A 22287-nucleotide genomic window follows, 5' to 3' on the forward strand; every position below is an offset into this window, starting at 1 on the left:
TTGAGTCTGCACTGACTCATAGCGACCTTATGCACAGCCGAAAGAAACACTGCCAGGTCCTGGGCCAACCTCACAATTGTTGCCACGCTTGAGCCCATTAATGCTGCCACTTTGCCAATTCATGGCCAATACCAGTCCATTGCAGCTCATTAATGCCTAAGCTATCGAACGTTTATTCATTCCATTTCATTTTGTGCAATTCCCAATTTTCCTAGATTCAAACTTCGTACATTCCATGTTCTGATTATTACTGGATGTTTACAGCTGTTTCTCTTCATTTTGAGTTGTGCCCCATCAGCAAATGAAGTTCCCGTGGACTTTCCTCCAATGGGCTTTCCTCCATTCATGTCATCATGGTCAACTCTACTTTGAGGAGGCATCTCTTCCCCAGTTACATTTTGAGTATCTTCCAACCTGAGGGGCTCATTTTCTGGCACTATCTCTGACAGTGTTTCTCTGCTATTTATAAGGTTTTCAGTGACTAAAGATTAGGACATAGTTCTTCTCTTCTTCTTCCTAGTCTGTCTTCATCTGGAAGCTAATCTGAAATCTGTCCATCGTGTGTGACCCTGCTGGTATTAAAAATACCCATGGCATAGCTTCCAGAATTATAGCAACTCACAAGCTACCACAGTATGACAAACTGACAGATGAGAAGTGATGTAAAAATGAATGGAAAAAACAATGAGGTAAAAGAGCTGTACATAGAATTTCAAAAAACTTGAGAAGACAAAGTATTATAAAGAGATCTGCAAAGATCTGCAGTTAGAAATTAAAAAACAACAAAGAACATGCTCAGTATTTTTCAAACAGAAAGAACTCAAGAAAAAAATTCAAACCTCGACTTGAAATATTGAAGTATTCTACAGGCAAAACATTGAATGATGCAGAAAGCATCAGAAAAAGATGGAAGGAGTACTCAGTCACTGAACCAAAAAGAATGACTGACGTTCAACCATTTCAAGAGGGAGCAGATGGTCAAGAGACAAAGGTGCTGAAGGAAATTCAAGGTGTCCTGAGGGCCGTGGCAAAAAACCAGACTCCAGGGAATGATGGAACACAGACTGAAATGTTTCAACAAACTATTGGGGCACCAGAGGTCTCCCATCTAAACAAAGAAATTTGGAAGACAGACACCTGGCCAATAGATTGAAAGACTCATTAACAACCTGCGATATGCAGATTATACAACCTTGCTTGCTGAAAGCAAAGGGGGCTTAAAATAATATCTGATGAAGATCAAAGACCAGATTCTTCATCATGGATTCTACCTCAGTGTAAAGACAACCAAAAGCTCCACCATTAGAATAATAAATAATATCATGAAAAATGGAGAAAAGGTAGAAGTTGTGAAAGCCTTCAGCCTTCAGTATGGATTGTAACTCAATGTTCAGAATAGAAAAACCCTCACAAGTGGACCAACAAACAACATTATGGTCAACGGAGAAAAGACTGACGTTGTCGAGGACTTCATTTTGCTTGGAACCACCATCAACACTCACAGAAACATCAGTCAAGAAATCAAAGGAGCTTTTGCACTCAGCAAATCGGATGCACAAGACCTCTTTAAAGTTTTAAAAAGCAAAGATATCAAGTTTAGGACTAATGTTTGCCTGACCCATGCCACAATATGTCCAACCGTCTCATACACATGTGAACTTGGTTAAGTGCCTCTTATAGAGACGGGTCCAACTCAGAGACCCCGAATAACATTTAAAAAGGAGCTCTGGTAGCGTACTGGTTACGAGTCAGGCTGTTAATTTCAAGGGCAGTAGATCAAAACTACCAGACATTCTGAGGGAGAAAGATGAGGCTTTCTGCTCCCATAAAGATTTACAGCCTCAGAAACCCTATACAGGGTCGCTGTGAGTCGGAACCGACTCCACAGCACATAACCACGACCACCACCATAGGGTTTCCAATGAGCCGCTGGTGAGCTTGAACTGCCAACCTTACACAACCCAATCCAGTGTAGTGACAGGGACTGTGAAATAATCGATGCCTTTGAGTTATGGTTTGGCGAAGGATATTGAAAGTTCCATGGATTGTCAGAAGAACAAACCCATCTGGCATGGAAGAAGTACAGCCTGAATGCTCCTTGGAAGTCAGGACGGCCCATTTTTGTCTCTCATACTCTAGACATATCCATAAGAGGGAACCATCCCTGGAGAATGACATTATGATTGGTAAAGTGGAGGGACCCCCAACAAGATGGACTGACAAGGTGCCAGCAATGGGCTCAAAATACCAACAACCGTGAGATGGTATGGTACTGGGCACAGTTTCATTCTGTTTGTACATAGGGTTGGTGTGAGTCGGAACGGACTTGAAGGCACCAAACAACAAATGCTGATTTGGATGCAGGTAGAGGTGGGGCACGGTGGGAGCACACTCCATCCATGCTCAGGAGTTTAAAGCAAACTAAGATCCAGAAGATAGCACAACCCAAGAACCAGCTGTGAAAAATGTGTCCATTCCTCGGAGATGGAGGTTAATTATACTACACTTGAATAAGGGGGTGGGGGCTATTTCCTGGTTAAAAGCACATGGTGGCTTCGCATGAGTGGTTTTGGACTTTGCTATAAGTTACTGAGATTATGCAGAGAACGTGTTTAAAGACCAACCCCATTAAAATGCAAGAATCAATGTGCCTATATTGAGTCGCTCCTCTGAAACCCTATACCGACTCAAAGACACTTACCAATAACAACATATGGAATCAAACAACACAATTTGTTGTTTTGAAGACCAGTTTAAGTGGCCTGGCATCTATTAAATTGTCTTCTCCAGTACACTCTTCTTTTTCATTGGGTCTGCCATGGCAGAACCCTAACCGTCCCAGGCAGTCTGGGAGGCAGGAGAAAGCAGGCTATCCTTTCCTTTATGTGTGGCTTAAGGACCAGCTGCAAAGCAGGGGTGGTATCCCGAGTACTGAGGGGGTGCCGATGAGCTCACTGTTTTATCCAAGAAGTACGTAAACAACTCCACTTTCCCTTTTCTGCTAGGGAAACCCCTTCTCCTCATGGGCGCCTAGAGAGTCCCTGCGAATGAGGCATGGACTGATACTGGTGTGGACAGAGTCTCTCTAGAGGGAGAATTTCACACGTGAGAGGCTGCTCTGGGGCCCTGGTTATTTATTACCTATGAAGGGGAATGAGAGGTGGAACATGCAGCAACAGGCCCATAGGGGGAAATGATCCCTGTAAGTCCCCAGTTCACACCCACCCTGGGGTGCTAGGGGAGCCAGGTGATCTGCCCTGAAAAGTGACAGGCAAGAAATCCCTACTGTGGTAACCACACGGAGTCTTCACGAACTGTAACTGACTCAGTGATAAAGGTTTGAGTTGGGCTGGTTTTTGGTTAATAGTGTTGTTGTTGTTAAGTGCCATCCAATCAGTTCTGACCCACAGCTATCCTGTATAGGGTTTCCAAGGAACAACAGGTGAGCTTGAGCTGCCAACATTTCAGTCCAAACTGAACTGAATTAACCACATTAACCCACAGAGCCACAGATTAAATATCTCCTCGATTTATTGTTGCTCTTGTAAAATACACTGGGATGACTTCTGACTCACAGCGACTCTTTATAGGGTTTCTGAAGAGCAGAAACCTTGTGGCTCAAACCCACTGGGGTCAAGTGTTTATCCCAAAGCACAGTGTCTCAAGCAGTTCTGGTGGGGTGCTGTAGGGTAAGCACTGGACCCCAAGGTCAGGTTGAACTGCAACTTATTGTTATTGTTAAGTGCCATCAAGTAGGTTCCAACTCATAGCGACCCTGTATAGGGTTTCTGAGGAACAGCTCGTGAGTTTGAACCACCAACCTTGTGACTCAAACCGGCTTTACAGCCCAGCGCTTTAACCCACAGCACCCCACCAATTGTTCCCTGGAAACCCTACACAGGATCACTATGAGTCTGAAACTTGAAGACACAACAACCAAAGCTTCCCAAAGGGACTCCTGAGGGCTCAGTCAGGGAGTTCTCGGTGATCCTGCACAGAACAGCTCCATCCCACAGCTCTTGGGGGCGCTTCCTGCTGGCCTGAGGGAAGAGGGTGCACAGGGACATGAGATGAGGAAGAACTCCAGTCCTTCCGAATACCAGGCTCCTTGCCAACTATAACTCTTGCAGATCACAAGGGGAAGCCATTTTGATTTCCTTGTTTTTTTAAAATCCTCGACTTGACTTTGTTGTTGTTGAGAACACACACAGCGAAGCACACACCATTCACCCGTTTCCCCCCATATAATTCAGTGAAAGGATGATGTCACTGAATTATTCTCAGTGACAGGATGATGTCACTGAATTATTCTCACCCTTCCTGGGTCTTTCTTCCCACATTCACATCAACTCACTGCTCCGCAAGGTTTCTGCCTAAGCTTTCCAGTTGTTGTTGTTTTCAGGTGCCATCAAGTCAGGACCGACTCCTAGTGACCCCATCTATGAACAACAGAAAACCCAGTCCTGTGCCAACCTCACAATTGTTGCCACACTTGAGCCCATTGATGCTGTCTCTGTGCCAATCCGTCTCGCTGGGGGTCTTCTTTTTCTCTGACCCTCCACCTTACCAAATAGGATATCATTCTGATAATAAGTCTGAAGTTTGGCTTCTAAGAACCATCTGGCTGTATTTCTAACACAGATCTGTTGGTTCTATGGGCAGCCCATGGCACTTTCAATATTCTCCTCCAACACCGTAACTCAAATGCATCAATTCTTCTAGGGTCTTCCTTATTCACTGTCTAGCTTTCACATCCATATGAGGTCAGGCACACCTTAGTCCTCAAGCTAACTTCTTTGCTCTTCAACACTTTAAAGAGGTCTTGTGCAGCACTAATGCAATCCATTGTTTGATTTTTTGACTGCTGTTTTCATGCGTGTTGACGGTGGATCCAAGCAAAATTAAGTCTTTAACTTTAATCTTTTCTCCATTTATCTTGATGTTATTTAGTGGCCCAGTGGTGAGGATTTTTGTTTTCTTTTCATTGAGATGCAATCCATACAGAAGGCTGTGCTCTTTGATCTTCATCAGTAAGTACTTTAAGTCCTCTTGGCTTTCAGCACGCCAGGTTCTATCAACTGTGTATCGCAGGTTGTATCACCTACATAGTGGCGATATGCAGATGATCATCCCAGTTGTTGTAATTTGATACCACAGGAGTGGTTTTCAAAAGGGCACAAGGCTCCAGACAGACCTTTACAGGGAAGTTCAACGTGTTGGCTTTCACCGTTTTCAGGTGATAGTTTTGGTGTAACCACGCAATCCGTTTCCTCCTCAGTCTCAATTCTCCGTTTCCGTTATTCCAGGTGAATAGAAACCAACTGTTAACACTGATCAGTAGCATGAAACGATGGAAATGTCCACATGCTCCATTCAGACACATCCGGAGCAGAGGAGGGGACGGTAGATAGAGGCCCTGGTCATGGTCTCGCTCCTGGAGAGAGCTCAGTGAGAACCATGAGTGTGAGCCCAGACCATAGCTATCTGCACTCCAGCGTCTCTTGAAGACTTCACTTTGGCTCCCTTGTTCTTCCTCTGCGAGACCACGCCCCAGCGGACACGCAGGCTCCTGTCTCCGCTGAAAACCGTCACGGAATCACCTACCACAAGCAGCATCATGACTAGCCGATTGCTGTCCCCACGACCTCCTCTCAGAGACCACTGTGCTGCCCTTGGAATCATTTGTCTTCCGGCTTTGCTTGTCTCTCTGGGTTAACTGGGTGCCCATGTGACATCCCCCGACCCACCACAGGAACCTTCTGAATTCCAGGATTCACAGCCCGCAGGCTCCTGGAGCTGGTTTCAATGTGATGACTCAGCCATAGAACCCTGAGTGACCTGTCTCTGGGTGTCTCGTCCAGGCTCCGGGCTCAGCTCTCAGAGGACAGGTGTGTGGGTGGGTAGGAGATGGAGGCACAGGAAGCAGCTCTTCTCTAAGGCTGGACAGGGGTCCTGACAGGCAAGGACAGGCCACCTTGACTGTGTGTGAGCCTGCACTCATGGACATGTGGCAAGCACTTGGCTCCTGTGACTGCTGCTGCTGTTGTGAATGCAAGATCCCGAACAATCCGTCTGTGAGAACACGCGCTCAGCAGGGACACCAGAGGAAGCTTCAAACACTTCATGGGAAATGAAAGGGAGAGATAATGTGTTTTTTCCCAAAAAACTCTTTGAAACCTTCTATACTTAACTCCCAGTGTGGCGTTGTTGTGGGTTAATGCACTGGACCGCAAGATCAGTTGAACCACAAGGTTGGCAGTTCAAGCTCACCAGCCGCTCCTTGGAAACCCTATACAGGTTTGTGTTGGAACCAATTTGATGGCACTTACCACCACCACCACCAACAACAACAACAACACTTCTCTAAGTCGGTTACAACTGCTGTTAGGCTCCTGGAAAAGTTCAGGTTTGAGGTCCAGGTATTAACAATGATCTCAGGACAATTGTTTTGGGTGTCCAGCCCATTGGACACCAGGTTGCTAGGTGTCTCTTCCGTGGCATTCTGTGTGGGTTTAAGTGCACACCACTACACCACCCAGGGTCCCAGAGATGCCCAGGCGGGGGGTGCCTGCTGGCCCCGTGTTCTCAGTAAGTTTGGACCCGATGGCGCAGCGCTGGCTGGAGGGTTTGCTGACGCTCCCTGGTGTATTTCAGCTTGCTGTCCCTGCCTCCTTCCACCGGTGTCTGACTTTCTCTCTTTATCCTGGGAATTTAAACAGCTTAGGCCAGCTACTCCACTGATGAAGTATTCTGAGTCAGTAGTTCTCAGAAGCAGTGTGGTTTGAACCCTGCAGACTGGGTGCCTTCTTCCTTTTGGAGAAGTGTCCTTCAGTTCTGACTCTAGGCCCCTGCCTCGTTTCCAGGGTGCTGGGCTCAGAGAAGCTGGCCTCTCCAGCGGCCCACTCACAACTGCCCTGTCCTTTCCTTCCTATCCTTGTGTCTGTTACCGCGGCAGCTGAAAGTCCTCGGGGCCTTGGACGACCGGCTCTGCCTGTCCCCAGGACACAGGAACTGAGTCTTGCGTTTGCAGAGAACAGAGAGTGGTCTGGATCAGCTAATAATGCCCTTTCCCATGAAACCTTCTTTCCTTCTCATTTCACTCCCTTCTTCATCTCAGGTTGGCTTACTGATTTATTCCTGGTCTCCTGTCTTCTTTCCTTCCATAAAGCACTAGGCTGCTAAGCAAAGGTCGGCAGTTGGGACCCACCAGCTGCTCGGACAGAGAAGCACAAAGCTGTCAGCTCCCACAAAGGTGGACAGCCTAGGGAACCCTGTGGGGCAGCTCCCATCTGTTCTCCAGGGCCCCCATGGGTCAGAATAGCCTCGGCGGTAATGGAATGTTGGGGACACACATGTCAAGGAGTGCTGGTGGCACAGTGATCAAAGTACTCAGCTGCCAACTAAAAGGCTTCTGTTGTTGATGATGAATACACTTCAGTTGCTTCCAACTCAGAGTGACCTGTATGAGGTTTCCAAGGAATGACTGGTGAGTTTGAACCACCGACCTTGTAGTTCAAACTGACCTCGAGGTCACGTGCTTATCCTCACCACACCAGGACTCCAACGAAAGGTAGGTGGGTGGAACCCATTAGTCACTCCTCTGGAGAAAGAAGAGGCTCCCTCCTTCCAGAAAGATCCACAGACTCAGAAACCCAGGGAGCAGGTCTAGTCTGTCTTGTAGGGTCGCTGTGACTCAGAGTCCACTCGAGGACAATGGTTTGGGGTTTGGTTTTCGGACAGCTTGGGGACTTTGTGGCTGCATGTTCCTTGGTGATGTGTCCTGCCACACTTTTGTCCCCTGCAGTGTATAGGGTGGAAAAGGAGGGGGAAGATGCAGACTCTGGCACGCTTCACCTGATGACATGGCCCCCATCCCTTCATGGGGTCAAGAGGGTGGCTGCAACCTGAGACTGCACCACCCTGGATCCAGGTGGGGTGTGAGGCTCAGAACAGATGACACGCCCTCTCATTTCTACCCCAAAATCACTCCCTGTAGCTGAAGGCTTGCAGGACACGGGCTGAGACTCCTTGGCCTGGGGCAGCGTTCACTGAGGGTCAAAGGAAGACCACCCAGAAAGAGGAGAGGTTTCCCCCAAAGACCTCAGAGCACAGGAGGCGAGAGGAGCCTTGGCTGACAGACACAGAAAATGCCTCCCCTGGTGGTGCAGCAGCCAAGCGCTCAGCTGCTCACCTGAAGGCCCACAGTTCAGCCCCAATGGCCGCTCCTTGGGAGAGGGATGAGGCCTCCTGTAAGGAGGACGGTCTTGGGAACCATATGAGGCAACCTGACGCTGTCCAACTTGTAGGCTTGTCCGAGTGGCAATTGTCTGCACAATACAAAGCAATGAGATGCTTCCACGTGTGGGTCCGTGGGCAAGGCTATGCCGTATCCGTGTTTCCATGTGTGGGTCCGTGGGCAAGGCTATGCTGTATCTGTGTTTCCATGTGTGGGTCCGTGGGCAAGGCTATGTCGTACCCATGTTTCCATGTGTGGGTCCGTGGGCAAGGCTATGCTGTAGCTGTGTTTCCACGTGTGCGCCCATGGGCAAGGCTATGCTGTAGCTGTGTTTCCACGTGTGTGTCTGTGGGCAAGGCTATGCCGTATCCACGTCTCCACGTGTGCATCCATGGGCAAGGCTATGCCGTATCCGTGTTTACACATGTGGGTCAATGGGCAAGTCTATGCTGTATTCGTGTCTCCATGTGTACATCCGTGGACAAGGCTATGCTGTATCTGTGTTTCCACGTGTGTGTCTGTGGGCAACCACGTGTGCGCCCACGGGCAAGGCTATGCTGTAGCTGTGTTTCCACGTGTGTGTCTGTGGGCAAGGCTATGCCGTATCCGTGTTTCCACGTGTGTGTCTGTGGGCAAGGCTATGCCGTACCCATGTGAAACAAGGGTGACCTGCTCACTCCTGTTTCTGTTCTTCCCATACTCCCAAGGTCTTGATTTCTGAGCAAGCTTTAGCCCACCTGGCTCACTGGAGTCCTCGTGCCCCGGCCTGCAGTGGGGGCAGGGGTGGAGGAAGGGAGGCCTTGGGCCTGACCACCAGGTAGAACACTGACCACAAACCAGGAGGGAAAGAAAGAAACCGCGACATGGCAAACCTGCCGAACCACACTATCTACCGCTGCTGGTCTCCCCTCCAGAGCCAGGAAGGAAAGAAACCAAGGACGCAACACGACTGACAGTCCAACCATCCACTGCCTCTCGTAGCCTGAGACCCGACCTCTGTGACCAGGACGCAGAAGGAGGTCCCAGGTTTGTTGTTGTTGTTAAGTGCCGTGGAGTCGGTTCTGACCCATAGCGATCCTGTACAGGGTTTCCGAGGCTGTAAATCTTTACGGGAGCAGAACGCCTCATCTTTCTCCCGTGGAACAGCTGGCAGTTTCGAACTGCCAACCTTGAGGTTCCCAGCCCGATTCGTAACCACTATGCTGAAGGAAATAAAAAGCAGCTCAAAACCCCAGTTTATAAAAATAAACCAGGTTCCCCAGACACGCAGAGACCGGAGGAAGTCCGGAGACAGTTGCCTGAAGACAGACACCCTTCTGACCTGGAACTGAGGCCTCTCCAGGAGGTCAAGGTTCAGCCAAACACTAGACGGCCTGTCAAGTCGTCATTGACACAGTGACATATGTCCCTGAGCACAGTCACCTCTGAGGACACACGGGCAGCAAGTGAGGAGGGGAGAGGAACTGGAGGGCCGGGGACGCCAGGGTAGAAATGGGAGAGGCATGGAATCATCTGTGTATGAGCTGTGGAATAGGAAAACTGATTTGTTAGGAAACTTGTACCTAAAAACAACAAAGTCTTATTTAAAAACCACAAAAACCACCCGGAAGTATAGAAGTTCACATCCTGATTCTGAAAGGTGATGTTTGCTGCGCAGTCAATGATTTCATCCGTCTCTTCTAGGCTGTCTTTGTAACTCCCACTCAATGACTGTTCCTCATAGGTCTGGGCGGTGATGGTTGTGTTCCACCGAGTCAGTTCTGACTCCTAGTGACCCTGCATAAGGTTTCTGAGGCTGCAAATCTTTACAGGAGTGACTGGTCGATTCGAACTACACCAACGTTGGAGTGAGCAGTCCAGTTGTGAGTATGAGTTAGTTCATAACCCAACATGGTAACAGGACTCCTTTGATATGGGTACGAAGGAGGAAAACCTACTGAACGGACGTCATGCTTCCCCTGTGGATGTTTGTGGAGTTCACTGTAATTGTGAAAACTCGGCACTCGAACACGGGATTAAAATGAGTCACCTCAGAAACAGGAGAGGCGTCTCACTACCATCAAAGGGGAGGCATGGTGGAGTACATCCTTTAGACCCTGAGATCTTCCATACGGAACCTCCTCGATCCGAGGACAGAAAGCTGGGAGAGCGGAGGAGGGGGCGAGGGCAGCAGCGGGCTTCCAGGCGCATGAAGCAAGTCCAGCTGAGAGAGGAAGGGCACAAAGGTGGCTTGTGGAGGGGAGCGGGGTTTGCAGACCCGCAAACCTAGAGCCGAGTGCCTATAACCTGAAGCTTACGGTGCCATGGTGTCCTGTGGGCATTATCAACAGCTGACTGCAGAGACTGTGTCCATGTCCTGTGTTGTAACCTGTTACCTTACCTAACAAATCCCATCACTGTGAGTCAGAGTCTGAGTTCTGTGTGGCTGTTTGAATGGATTACTGCATGCAGCTGAAGAGAGGGCTGTGGGCAGAAAGTTTGCTTCACAATGTGGCTGGAAAGTCCTACTTATCACGTATGAAAGGCATGCTGGACAAGGGCAGGTGCTCACGTGACCCGCTCTGATCCTCTAATGTGAAGGGCAGACGCCGGGGAGCATGCTGTGTGAAGGCACAAGCACCAACAGATGCCAAGGAAAGTCCACAGGACCCAGACGTCTGGACAGACTCGGACAAGCTTCTTCTCTGAGCCTCTCAATGATTCAACAGGGCTACACCCCGATCCAAATGAGAGCGACAGAAATCTTTGTTGTTTGAGACCACCTCCTTATTGGTGGGTGAAGTCCTAGTGTGGCCCTGTAGGATAAGCACTGGTTTGAACTGCAAGGTCAGCAGGGTTCAAACTCTCCAGCTGCTCCTCAGAAATCACGTGCAGGGTAACTGAGCACTTAACAACACCATCCTGAGGTCCGGCAGTGTAGTGACGACGAGTCGGGCTGCTAATCTCAAGATCAGCAGTTCGAAACTACCAGCTGTTACGTGGGAGAAAGATGAGGCTATCTGCTCCCGTAGAGATGTACAGCCTTGGAAACCCTGTACCGGGTTGCTATGGGTCGGAACCGACTCCACGGCACATCACCCACCACTGCGATTGTTGTCAGATGCCACTGAATTGAATTCGACTCACAGGTACAGTGTGCAACAGGACAAAATACTGCCTGGTCCCGCACCATCCTCACGATGGGTGTGTTTTGCTGCCCTTCTTGAGGTTTCAGTGGCCAGCCATTCAGAGGTAGTGCACCTCTCCATCCTAGTCTGGAAGGTCCGCCGACACCAGTCCACCACAGGGGACTCTGGGTACTTAAAATACCACCGACAGCTCCCAGCATCACAGCAATACACAAGCCACCAGAGTGCAACCAGTTGACGGACGGATTAGCAGTCAAGAAATCAAATGACATACCGCATTAGGCAAATCTGCTGCTAAAGACCTCTTGCAGGTATTAAGGAACAAAGATGCCCCTCTGAGGACGACGGTGCACCTGACCTAAGCCATAGTATTTTTAAGAGTCTCACAGGTGTGTGAAAGCAGGGCAGTCAATAAGGAACACTGAAGGATAGATGCCTTGGGATTATGGTATTGAGACAGGATATCGAATATACCACGGACTGCCACAATGCTACAAGAACGCTGCTTAGAAGCAATGATGGAAACACTTGGTCTCACGGACTTCGGACATGTCACAAGGGACCAGTCCCTGGAGAAGGACAACATGCTGGATAAAGTAGAGGGTCAGCAAGAAAGACAAAGGCCCCCCCTCCACCACACACAAAATGAGACGGGGATTGGCACAGTGGCAGTAGTGAAGGGAGCAAATGTAACAGTGGTGGTGACTGACGCAGGACGCAGGACCGGGTAGTGTTTGTTGGTGTTGGCTATTAGGTCACAGGAAGTAGGAAGCCACACGACAACACCTATCAACAACAGCAGCATTGCTTGGTACTTTTGATGACAGTCCTGGGAGATGTAGGCACCATGTCAACCCAGTGTTTAGAATGAACTTGATAAATTATAAACTTGGTAATCTACCCCTGGTGACTAATGTAAAAAAAAATAAGTGATAAATACGTAAATATAAAGTGGGAAGTTCTACCAAGGACCAGTTATTTTAAAACAACGACTGTCATGTGACTTGTGTTCCTTGGGAAGATCCCAATGGTATTGCACAGTGGACAAAGAGCGGTGGGGGCTGGGAGATGATCCTGAAGGGACTCCCTGGGGAGAACCACAAGACAGGAAAAAGTGGGTCAGTGTGCAGACTCAGAGGAGGCCATGGGGGCTGGCCTTGGGCCCCCCGAGCTGTTTACAGAATGTGCCTCGAGACTCCCGTTACAGTGGAGACAACCTGAGAGCCACACTTGCCCCTCCCGCTCGCTCCCGGGACAACGCCTGCTCCTGTCTCATTCTCTCAGCATTAGGAGGTTCTCGCCAAGCGAGGACTCATTCACCAGCAGCAATACTCAGGAACCCCGGGCTTGTCTTCTGATTAAAATCATGGCTGAGCTTGTGGGAAGAAGGGTACAATGGATTTCCAAAATGATAAGCGTAGATTGATGGAGGCCAGAGAAGGCGGGGAACTGTCGGTTTGTTTACAATTGAACACCTCTCAGGAGGGGGAGCTCCTACCTGTGGCCAGGTACATGATGTGGACGAGCAGGTCCCTCCCCTGCACCACATCCACGGCGACATGGGACAAGCGGCTGTTGTCTTCCATGAAGGCGGGGACCGAGGTCACGGGCTGCACCACCTCGTGCATCAGGATGAATTTCTGGGCATCCTGCAAGTTCCTCTCGGTCAGGTTCACGTACAGACCCTGGTCCACGGTGCCGCACTGCCAGGAAAGACAGATGGCGTCATGGCACTGGCCGCTGGAACACCCACTTCCACTCGGCCAGTCCAGCCAGAGGAAGACCGGAAAGTGAACAGTCCACAGGCACATCCCATTATCCCCAACCTGAGAGTTTCCCCCATTCCAGATTTAAACTCATCATAACTGAAGAGTCTCCCAAGTCAGCCTGGAGGGGAGCGTACACGGTTAGAGCGAAAAGTCATTGCTGACTGGGATCTCAACGTCAGTACAGCAGTCAAGAAATCAAAGGACGTATATAGCATTAGGCAAACCTACTGCAAAAGGCCACTCCAAAGTGTTAAAGAGTAAAGATGTCAATCTGAGGACTGAATTGCGCCTGACCCAAGCCATGGTATGTCTCATATGCATGTGGAAGCAGAATAAGGAATACGGAAGACAAGGGAAGAATTGATGTACCTGAGTTACGGTGTTGGAGAAGAATATTAAAAGTATCTTGGACTACCAGAAGAATAAATAAATCTGTGTTGGACATAGTACATACAGTCAGAGTACTCCTTAGAAGTGAGAATGGTGAGAATTTCTCTCTCATACTTTAGATATGTTATCAGGAGGGGGTGGTCCATGACGAAAGATACCACACTTGGTAAATGGAGGGTCAGGGGAAAAGAGGAAGACTCCCATTGAGATAGACTGGCACAGGGGCAGCATCCAGGGCCTCCAGTGTAGGAGTGATTGTGAGGACGGCACAGGACCAGGCAGTGTTTCGCTGGAACTGACTCCTGGACCCCAACGCACCATCAGCACCTGCAGCGACCTGGAGTCGTGTGTCCTAGGGGTTCAGTAGCAGGTGCACAGAGCTCCTTGGTTTCTGTACGGTCACCTGGGAGTTGTCTAATCTCTATCTGATAAACCAGGCTCTAGATCGCAAGCACAGCATTCAGGACACAGCCCAGATTGATTACTTCTCCAGCTAGCGCGATGGACTCTTAAGACTGAGTGTGTCCTGCTGTTGAAATGTCATTCCCGTGGGCAACGAGGAAGCTCTCCAGGACCCTTCGCTTTGTACTGGTGTTCCAAGTTAGAGGAGACATAAACCATAGTCCAAATCCACAAATCCCACAAAGAACACAGGGCAAACTTACAAGGAAAGAGGGAGAGAGGGGAGAGCAAGGAGCAAGGAGGGAGAAAGAAGCAGCGTAAGCAAAGAACGGAAAAGATGGAAAGGAGACGAGACGGGCGCCCCAGTTTCCAAGAGTGCTGAGGGTGACAGGACAGAGGTGAGGGGTCAGACAGCCCCACGCGTTCCCCCGGCTCTTTCCGTCAACTTTAAATCCTGGCACAAGTTAATGACTGATGCTCCTCAGATCAGGGGTGGAAGACATGACCTGTCTATGTTATCTAAACACAGCCCTGTCATCGAAGCCAGCAGAACCGACTGCCATACACCCATCTACCCTCCCTCCCTCTTGAGCGGGAGGATGCTCTGAAGATGGCCCATCATTTACCCAGGAACACAGACAACCATGAAGTTGACTTGTAATCCAGTCTCCTCATCCACAAATTAAAGTAAATCAATCAGTCTCCCAGAGCAATTAGGATTGAACTGTCCCTAAGCGGGACACACAGTGAGCATGCTTAGTCACCAGAGGTTCCTTGGAAGAAACGCCTGGTGATCTACTCAGAAAATCAGCCATCACAGGATGTGGCTCCGGGGCACAGGTCTACGCTGATACACATGGGGTCACCAGGAGTTGGGGTGACTAACTCCATTGGTCCAGATAACCTGTGAGTGATGGAATCCTTCCACCTCAAGTTTCCTCAGAAGGCCGGGGTTTCCTGCATGGGCCAGTGAGCTGTGTCTGAATTCTGGACTTGGGTTCCGGTTCCATCACGGAAGGGACCATGAAGGTCAGCAGTCACTTCGGGGCCTGCTGCAGCCCCGTAGGATGGTAATCATGAGAGCATTCTCACAGACAGGAGGCTGCTGGTCAGTTCCTGTGAGCACACCTCACACCCCTGAGGTACCCCAGCTCCTTTCAGACACGGGAGGTGGGAGGGAGGGCTGATGAAGCCCGGCTCAGCTGGTGCATCCTGACCTCTTGTGATTTATGATTGAACATCTCTCCCCCATCCACCCCCTCACCTCACGCCCCAACAGGAAATGCCACCACAGAGCAATTAGCGCTTTAATTCTGACTGTGTGTCTCCACCGCTCTGTCCGGGACCCCATTCACAGGGCTCATTCATTAACGATCAGAGCCCTCCCTCATTAGCACTAATTGAAGCTGAGGCCCAAAACCCGTTGAGAAAACTGGCCTTTTCCAGGCTACTTTCCAGGCTCCCTGGGGACAAAGGCGTCAGTCCCCCCAGGCATCCCAGGAGATCAGAGGCTGTATGGAGAGTAGCTGAGCGGGGCCAGCCAGGCTTACTGCCCAGGAGGGGAGTCTCCCTGGCTGTCTGTGGGGAAATGGCCTCTGCCCGAGCTCACCTGGAAGTTGGGGTTAGGGTTGGGGTAGGGCAGCCAGGCAGAGCGCGAGTTCTCCTGGTACTTGAAGGGCCCGTTGAAGGCCTGGACGATGGCACTGAGGTTGAAGATGCACACGGCCGAGGCGGCGATGCTGTTCCTGGGGACAAAGCGGGAGGGAGACAGTCACAGCCTGGGGAGGGACACAGGAGCTCCCAGACACAGGACCGACATGAGACCGCCAGAGGATGGAGTCTGGTCAGCGCCTGTGTGATCCGGGCTCTCTATGCCACGGGGCACACAGACTAGCCGAGGAGCAGGGTGATCTGGCGGCTGTGTCCCTGGTCTCCTGCAGCCCAAATGCAGGCAGCAGGGGACAAGAAGAACTGTGTGGACTACCATCTGTGTGCAGTCAACAAACAATGTGAAGAAGACCCATCTGAACACACCTGCAGTGCAGCGAGAGAAAGGGCTGGTGAGCTGAGCCTCTAAAGGGGCCGTTCCACTCTGCCATATGCCCAGTCACCATGAGTCGGAATTCACTGGGGGCAGGGGCCTGGTCTGGTCTGTTCTGTTTTATGTCTTTCAAACTCAGTAAGAGAGAGTCCCTCAGGCCCACTGTCCCCTCCTCCCACCTGGCTTGCCGACTGCTTCAGCTGGCTGCTGGCCAGCTTGTTGTATCCGAATGCCCAGATACTTGCGTTCATTTGTCATCCTTTACAAGACAAGCCAGGATGAACATTTTGGAAAAAACAAAGTGCCTGGTCCCTGTACGTTTGTGCCCTATTTATTTTTTAACTTGTTCAGAGCCTAATGGTTGAAGAGAGATGTTGGGGCCCCCAGACCCCCCGAGTCTGCTCCGGGATCTATGTGGAGTTACTGGCAGAACACACGTGCCTACTAAATGATTCATCTGTTTAAGAAGGAAGAATAATAAAGACCCTGGTACTGACCCACAGCCTTCCTGGCCAGAAAAGACGCAGAAAAAATCCCCAAACCAGCCAAGATGGCCCCATAGTGACAAGCCTGCCTGTGTACCAACTGCTGGCACCAAATCCCAAACAAGGTGAGCCAAAACAGCAGCCTTTACCCCACCCTTGTGTGCCGGGATCAATGAACAGAGACAATCTGAGAAGCCAAGGAAACAGCAGTTTCCACTCAACTCAGACGGAGCTCAGACCCCAGGCTTGGCGCTGTAGGATCAGCATTGGACTGGGAACCACAAGTTGGCAGTTCAAATCCACCAGCTGCTCCTTGGAAACCTCTATAGGGTCACTGTGAGTCAGGAACGGCTCAATGGGAGTGGGGTTTAACACAGAGATATGCCCAGAGACCCCCAGTGTGTCCTAATGTGGGGGCTTGTGCATCACAATGATGCTGAACACCCACATTTCTAATAATAGCTGGGGTGTGGAGGAGATGCTGCTAGTTAGGACAGGAACCTACAACACTAAACACCTTCTGAGACTGCTGACTCTCCAAATCAACTGCTTGGCGTCTTGGGCCCTTCTGGAACTTGTGAAATTGCTCTTGTGATCAGAGAGTTGGAAGAGTGAGCAGCCAGGCTCCCACTGTGTGCAGAATGGGTGTCAGCCACCCGTTACACTCCTGGACTCACAGAGCCTCTTAAACAGGGTCGTGGGAAGCATGTCGGCTCCAGAAATCAACATTAGATTTTCTGAAGAAACTCATTAAGGGGTGGGAGGGCCTTAAGACAATCAGGACAGTCATGGGGCCGGGGCCTGGAGCCTCCCACATTCCCCCTGTTTTTCTATCTCTGGGAAAAGAGGAGTCTTGGTGGATCAAGCATGATTATCAAGTTACAATTAGCACAAAAGCTCTGCAGAGGGCCGAGCTGAGGGGCTTGGAAACAAGACAACAGGAGACAAGAACAGTGACTCTCCAGGATGTGGAAGACAGGGAGCAACAATCAGATCTGGAGGGAGCAGGGCCATAGGAGACCTGGGGTAGAGGTCTAACCTCTGGGTTTGAGTCCCAGCCACAGTCCCTTACACAGAGCCACTGTCTGTCTGTGGAGAGGCTGCGTGTGGCTGTGATGCTGAGCAGCTGTCAGCAGAGTGTCCAGACTAAGCCAGACTAGGAAGAAAGGCCTGGCTTTCTACTGTCCAAAATCAGCCAATGAGAACTAATTGAGCACAGTGTCCTGATTTGCATGGGGATGGTTACAGGATCTCCATGAATCAGGAGCAGCATCCAACAACGACAACAATCCAACAACAAGTGCAGATCCCACAGTTTGACTAAGCACTCGGGTCTCTCCAGGACACACGACGGTCATCCTTGCTGAAAACAGGATACTCTTAAAGCAAACGTGACACTGAGGTCCCCACACCACGAGTCAGCACTCTCAACCCACCCAGAGGATGATCTTTCACTCTGGATAAAACTTCTCAGTTTTGTCCTAAGGGCTGGTCTGGAAGATCAGAAACCTGAAAGACCATCTCCCACAGCTTGTGGGGTCCTGCGGAGTCATTACCAGGAGTGACTCCACACAGTACTAACTGGGAGGTCACGCAGCCTGAGCACGGCATGCATTCCGCTTCACAGCGATCCTACACAAGGCTTCTGAGGCTGTAAATCCTTCAGGGAGGAGACACCTTCATCTTCCTCCCAAGGAGCGACAGGTGGGTTTGAACTGCTGTCTGTGGTTACATTAACAGTCCAATGCCTACCCCTCCTGGCACACAGCCAAGTCCACAAAGGCACATGATGTATGTCTACTGGCCCCAAATGTATGACCAGGTCTGAGGTAGAGTACCTCCCAGGTAAAACACAAAACACTAGGGGCTGTATTTTCAAAACTACTTTAAAAGTGTTAAGTGTTGTCGAATGGGTTCTGACGCATAGCAACCCTGTGTAGGGTTTCCGGTGAGAGGCTGGTGAGTTTGAACTGATAACCTTGTGGTTCAAACCGACCTTACGGTTGAGTGCTTATCCTACAGCGCCACAAATAAGCCTCTCAAAACAAACCCGCTTCTAGCGAGTCCTTTCTGACTCAGAGCGCCCCTGTGCAGCATTTCCCAGGCTGTAAATCTTTCTGCGGCTGATGGGTTTGAACAGCCGACCTTGTGGTGAGAAGGGGGACTCCTCTTTAAAAGTGCAGCTGCAGTGGCACAGATAGAAAGCCAAGTTGGCCAGTGTCTGGACGCCTGGTTTGGAGTGCAGCTGGGGTGCAAGGAGAAGGAGGTGCTTAGAATGCATCACTTACATCGTTCACAGGGGTGGCATGGACAACCCAGGCAGTTTCCAAAGCCCGTTTGGCAAACAACCCTTTCATTCAGTGCGCATGCACGCCTCGAAAAGCGTGCATAATATGTAATTTCACTTGGCACGCATGCGCTGCTGCAGAGACAGGCACACTTCATACTTTAACTCAGCACGCCTTTGTGACTGCAGGGAGACTTGCACCTAATAGGCACGTTCATTCAGTACGCATGCTCAGCTGTGGAATGAGGCGCACCTAAGCCCTTTAATTCAGCACGCATGCGTGGCTGGGGAGCGAGCCGTGCACCGAATAGGTCCTTTCATTGGCACGCATGCGTAGATGAGGAGAGAGAAATGCACTTAATAGGCACAGGCGCTTCTGAAAATCTTCCCACACTGCGGCTTCACAGTGTATAGAAATGGCAGGAACTACACTCGGATCTCTGAAAGCGCCCAGTGATGAGGGCACGGCTTCCAGCAGACTATCAGCACTGTTACCTCGGAGGAGTCCTGGAGGCCTGGTGTGACGCCATAGGGTAGTTAGTGCACGGAACCACGAGGTCGGTGGTTCAAACCCACCGGCAGCTCCTCAGAAACCCTGTACAGGATCACTATGAGTCAGAACCGACAGGACGGCACTCAACACCACCACAGCTCGGGAATGTGTTCTGAGAAGCGACCCCTTGCTAATTCCTGTCTGCGCGATGGCTGATGTTCGGGGGGCCCCTGAAATGGTGCCGCAAGGGTCCCGGGTGGGGAGTACGCACACGTTGGTGGTGAAGACGCCGTAGACCAGGTCCAGCTCTGGCAGAAGGAAGGTGCTCTGCAGCTCGTTATAGTAGAAGGGGACCTCGCCGGGCCGCGAGCAGTTGAGGCGTGCCTTCATGAACGTGGTCCAGGTGTCCTCCAGCAGGAAGCGGCCCCCGATGTCGTTCTTGCAGACCCGGGCGGCCCGGGAGAACACGGTCTTTCCACAGTCGTGCTCCACGGCGTTCTCTCGGAAGAAGAAGTACGTGAAGTTCCCGATATCATAAGAGGACACGAAGTTTGGCTCTGAAAACAAGAGGCGAGAAGTTAAAACCGAGAGAGGATTTTCCTTTGGTCCTTTGCAGCGTGGGTTGCATCATGCAGCACGCACGCGAGCACACACGTATGTACACACAGAGCCCTTGCCTGGACCCCAGGTGTCCAGCGTCTGTCCAGGGGCAAACGGATTCATTGGGTTGCAAATAGCTGTCACCTCTCCCAAGTATATCTATCTACAGGCCGGTTTCTTTTGCAATGATAATAAAACGGCAGGAACTACTGGAAACCTACAGGCAAATGCGTCTAGCTTTGACAGACATAAATCTGGGGGTGGGGTCTTTACATCTCAGCAGGAAGGATAACATACTGTTGTATGTACGATGCATACTGTTTTTCCTCCTAATACTGAAGTTCTGTCATCTGTACAAATGCAATGCAGTGCTAGCGGCTCTCCCTGCTGAGTGAACTAAAGCAACCATTCATTAGTGTCTCCATCAGTGCTGTTCATGGGAGTCCATGGAAATGCCAAGGGTTTTCATGGTGAGTGTTGGGTGTCAGCCAGGGTTAGCATGCACTCCTCCAGATTCGGTTATGAAAGGGTCACTGACATCAAGCAAACACATCTCCTCATAATGTGTATGGGCCTTGGCCAATCAGTTCACGCAATGAGGACAAAAGGGGATTTTACAAAACTGTGGTTTGCTTCCAGATGGTAAGTCCTCTCAGAATCCCTCTGTTCGTCCTGTGGCCTGACCTGTGGATTTTGTGGGAATCTTGGACTTCCCGGCCCCTACAACCATGTTTTAAGAAACAATTTCTTAAAACAATTCCTTAAAACCAAAGTCCTTCCAATGACTCACTGAATGTGTCTCTAGCCAGTGCACCATAGGTTCCCAATCAGTGGGGGCTGTTACCAGTACTTGGTGGCTTACTCATGAGTTCCATTTCTGGAGAGGTGCACAGTGACCGAGGGTCCTATGTGCATTCTTGTCACCGCCACAGCTGTCACTGAATAGAAGGTGTGGACAGGTGTGTTGCTCATGCTGACAGAATCAGTCATGCATTGCACAAAGGGGCTTCAAAGAGTTTGTGGGGGGAAAAAACCAGGATGAGAAAACCAAGCGATTTTCCCACCAACTTTTGGATGCTAGTTTGGTAGAAGCACATGCAGGGAGAAGCTGCTTTATGACTTAGAGATCACAGAACGTTCTAGAAACAAGTTACTTCTCAGGAGTGGAGAGCTTTGATTTCCCACCTTCATTTACATGACAGTGACCACAAGGATAGATACACTGGGAGGAGACCCACAATGCACACAGAGAGGCATCAAACATGGTCACATTTTGACCAAGTACAGCCAAACGCTAAACAGTGAATGGTGTCTGCCTACTCCATTTTTTTTTTTTAATTCCACATCTGATGCATCCCTGTGGAGTGGCACAGTGCTCAAATGTGTGTGTCCGATGAAGGAACAGAATGACTAGGACTTCTTCTCCATCAATGCTTCTGGAAGTTGTTGTGCATGGATAGAAAAGACACTGAGGAATTGTGATTTTCCAACCTCACTAAAATGCCTCGCTATAATTATTAAATGTTTTGATCAGTGATGCTATAGATGAGAAAGTGAGGGATTGCAGAACGGAATTGCCAACCCTCCTGGGATTCAGACTATAGAACTGTGGAGGCTGAAGAATCCATGAAGCTATTGCCCTGAGATACTCTTTAAATGTAACCCAAAAGACATCCCCCGAAATCTTCTGAAAACAAAAGAATAGTTTAAGTTGAAAGAAACATCTACCGTGAGCACTGTGCTCTTTTAAGAACTCTCTGTATGGAATCAGACAAAACTTATGGGCAGGGTGCTTATGGTGACGGGGAATGACCACAAGGGAGAGGAGGGTGAGAATGCTTGCCCAATGTACAGCATGCCATCCACGTCACAGAATGGTCCAGGGAGAAATGGTGGAACTGGACAACAAAAATATACATTATACATATTTAAAAACTCATACTGAATCAGCTCTGATTCTGAACATTTTGTGACCAAAGGCCAGCATGTAATATGTTTGCCATGAGAGACTGAACCCTCAGGAGAGAGCCATCCTGGGTGGAAGCCGTGGGTGTGGACATCTACAACAGAAATGTCTTCCTGTGGGGACACGTCAGAGCCTGCAACTTGTACTAGGTAAAACTCTCACCATTGAAGAGATCGTGTCCTAGCAGGGTGCCGAGAAGTAGTGGCTATTATTGTTACTGTGAGGTGTTTTCGTTTCTGCGCCTAATAACTCATGCTAGCCTAGGAGAACACCAGTGAGTACCCAGAAAGACGAGGAACGGCCAAAATCCATGGAGATGAAAAGTGATCAGGAACCGGGGACCATAAATATGGCCATGCAGAGCTCTAGAACTCTTCAGGTTTCTAAATGGACAGAATCTTCAGGAACAGCACCCCACTAGACATTCGAACATTGACCATTTCCTTTTGGTACAGTGACTCTGCGTATTCCTTCCATCTTCTTTTGATGC

The 22287-nt window shown here is 49.8% G+C and overlaps 1 protein-coding gene across 1 annotated transcript in view; it reads right to left on the bottom strand.

Annotated features, from left to right (window-relative positions):
• The window catches only part of SEMA5A (sema domain, seven thrombospondin repeats (type 1 and type 1-like), transmembrane domain (TM) and short cytoplasmic domain, (semaphorin) 5A), a 272757-nt gene that overhangs the window by 105669 nt on the left and 144801 nt on the right, over nt 1-22287 (bottom strand). The window contains exons 7-9 of the mRNA XM_006875343.1: nt 19503-19788; nt 15535-15670; nt 12863-13067 (exon numbers count right to left, since the gene is read on the bottom strand). Coding sequence (XP_006875405.1) covers nt 12863-13067; nt 15535-15670; nt 19503-19788 — 627 coding nt within the window. The remainder of the gene's footprint in view (nt 1-12862; nt 13068-15534; nt 15671-19502; nt 19789-22287) is intronic.

This window comes from Chrysochloris asiatica, unplaced genomic scaffold (assembly GCF_000296735.1).
Source record: "Chrysochloris asiatica unplaced genomic scaffold, ChrAsi1.0 scaffold00321, whole genome shotgun sequence".
Classification (NCBI taxonomy): Eukaryota; Metazoa; Chordata; class Mammalia; order Afrosoricida; family Chrysochloridae; genus Chrysochloris; species Chrysochloris asiatica.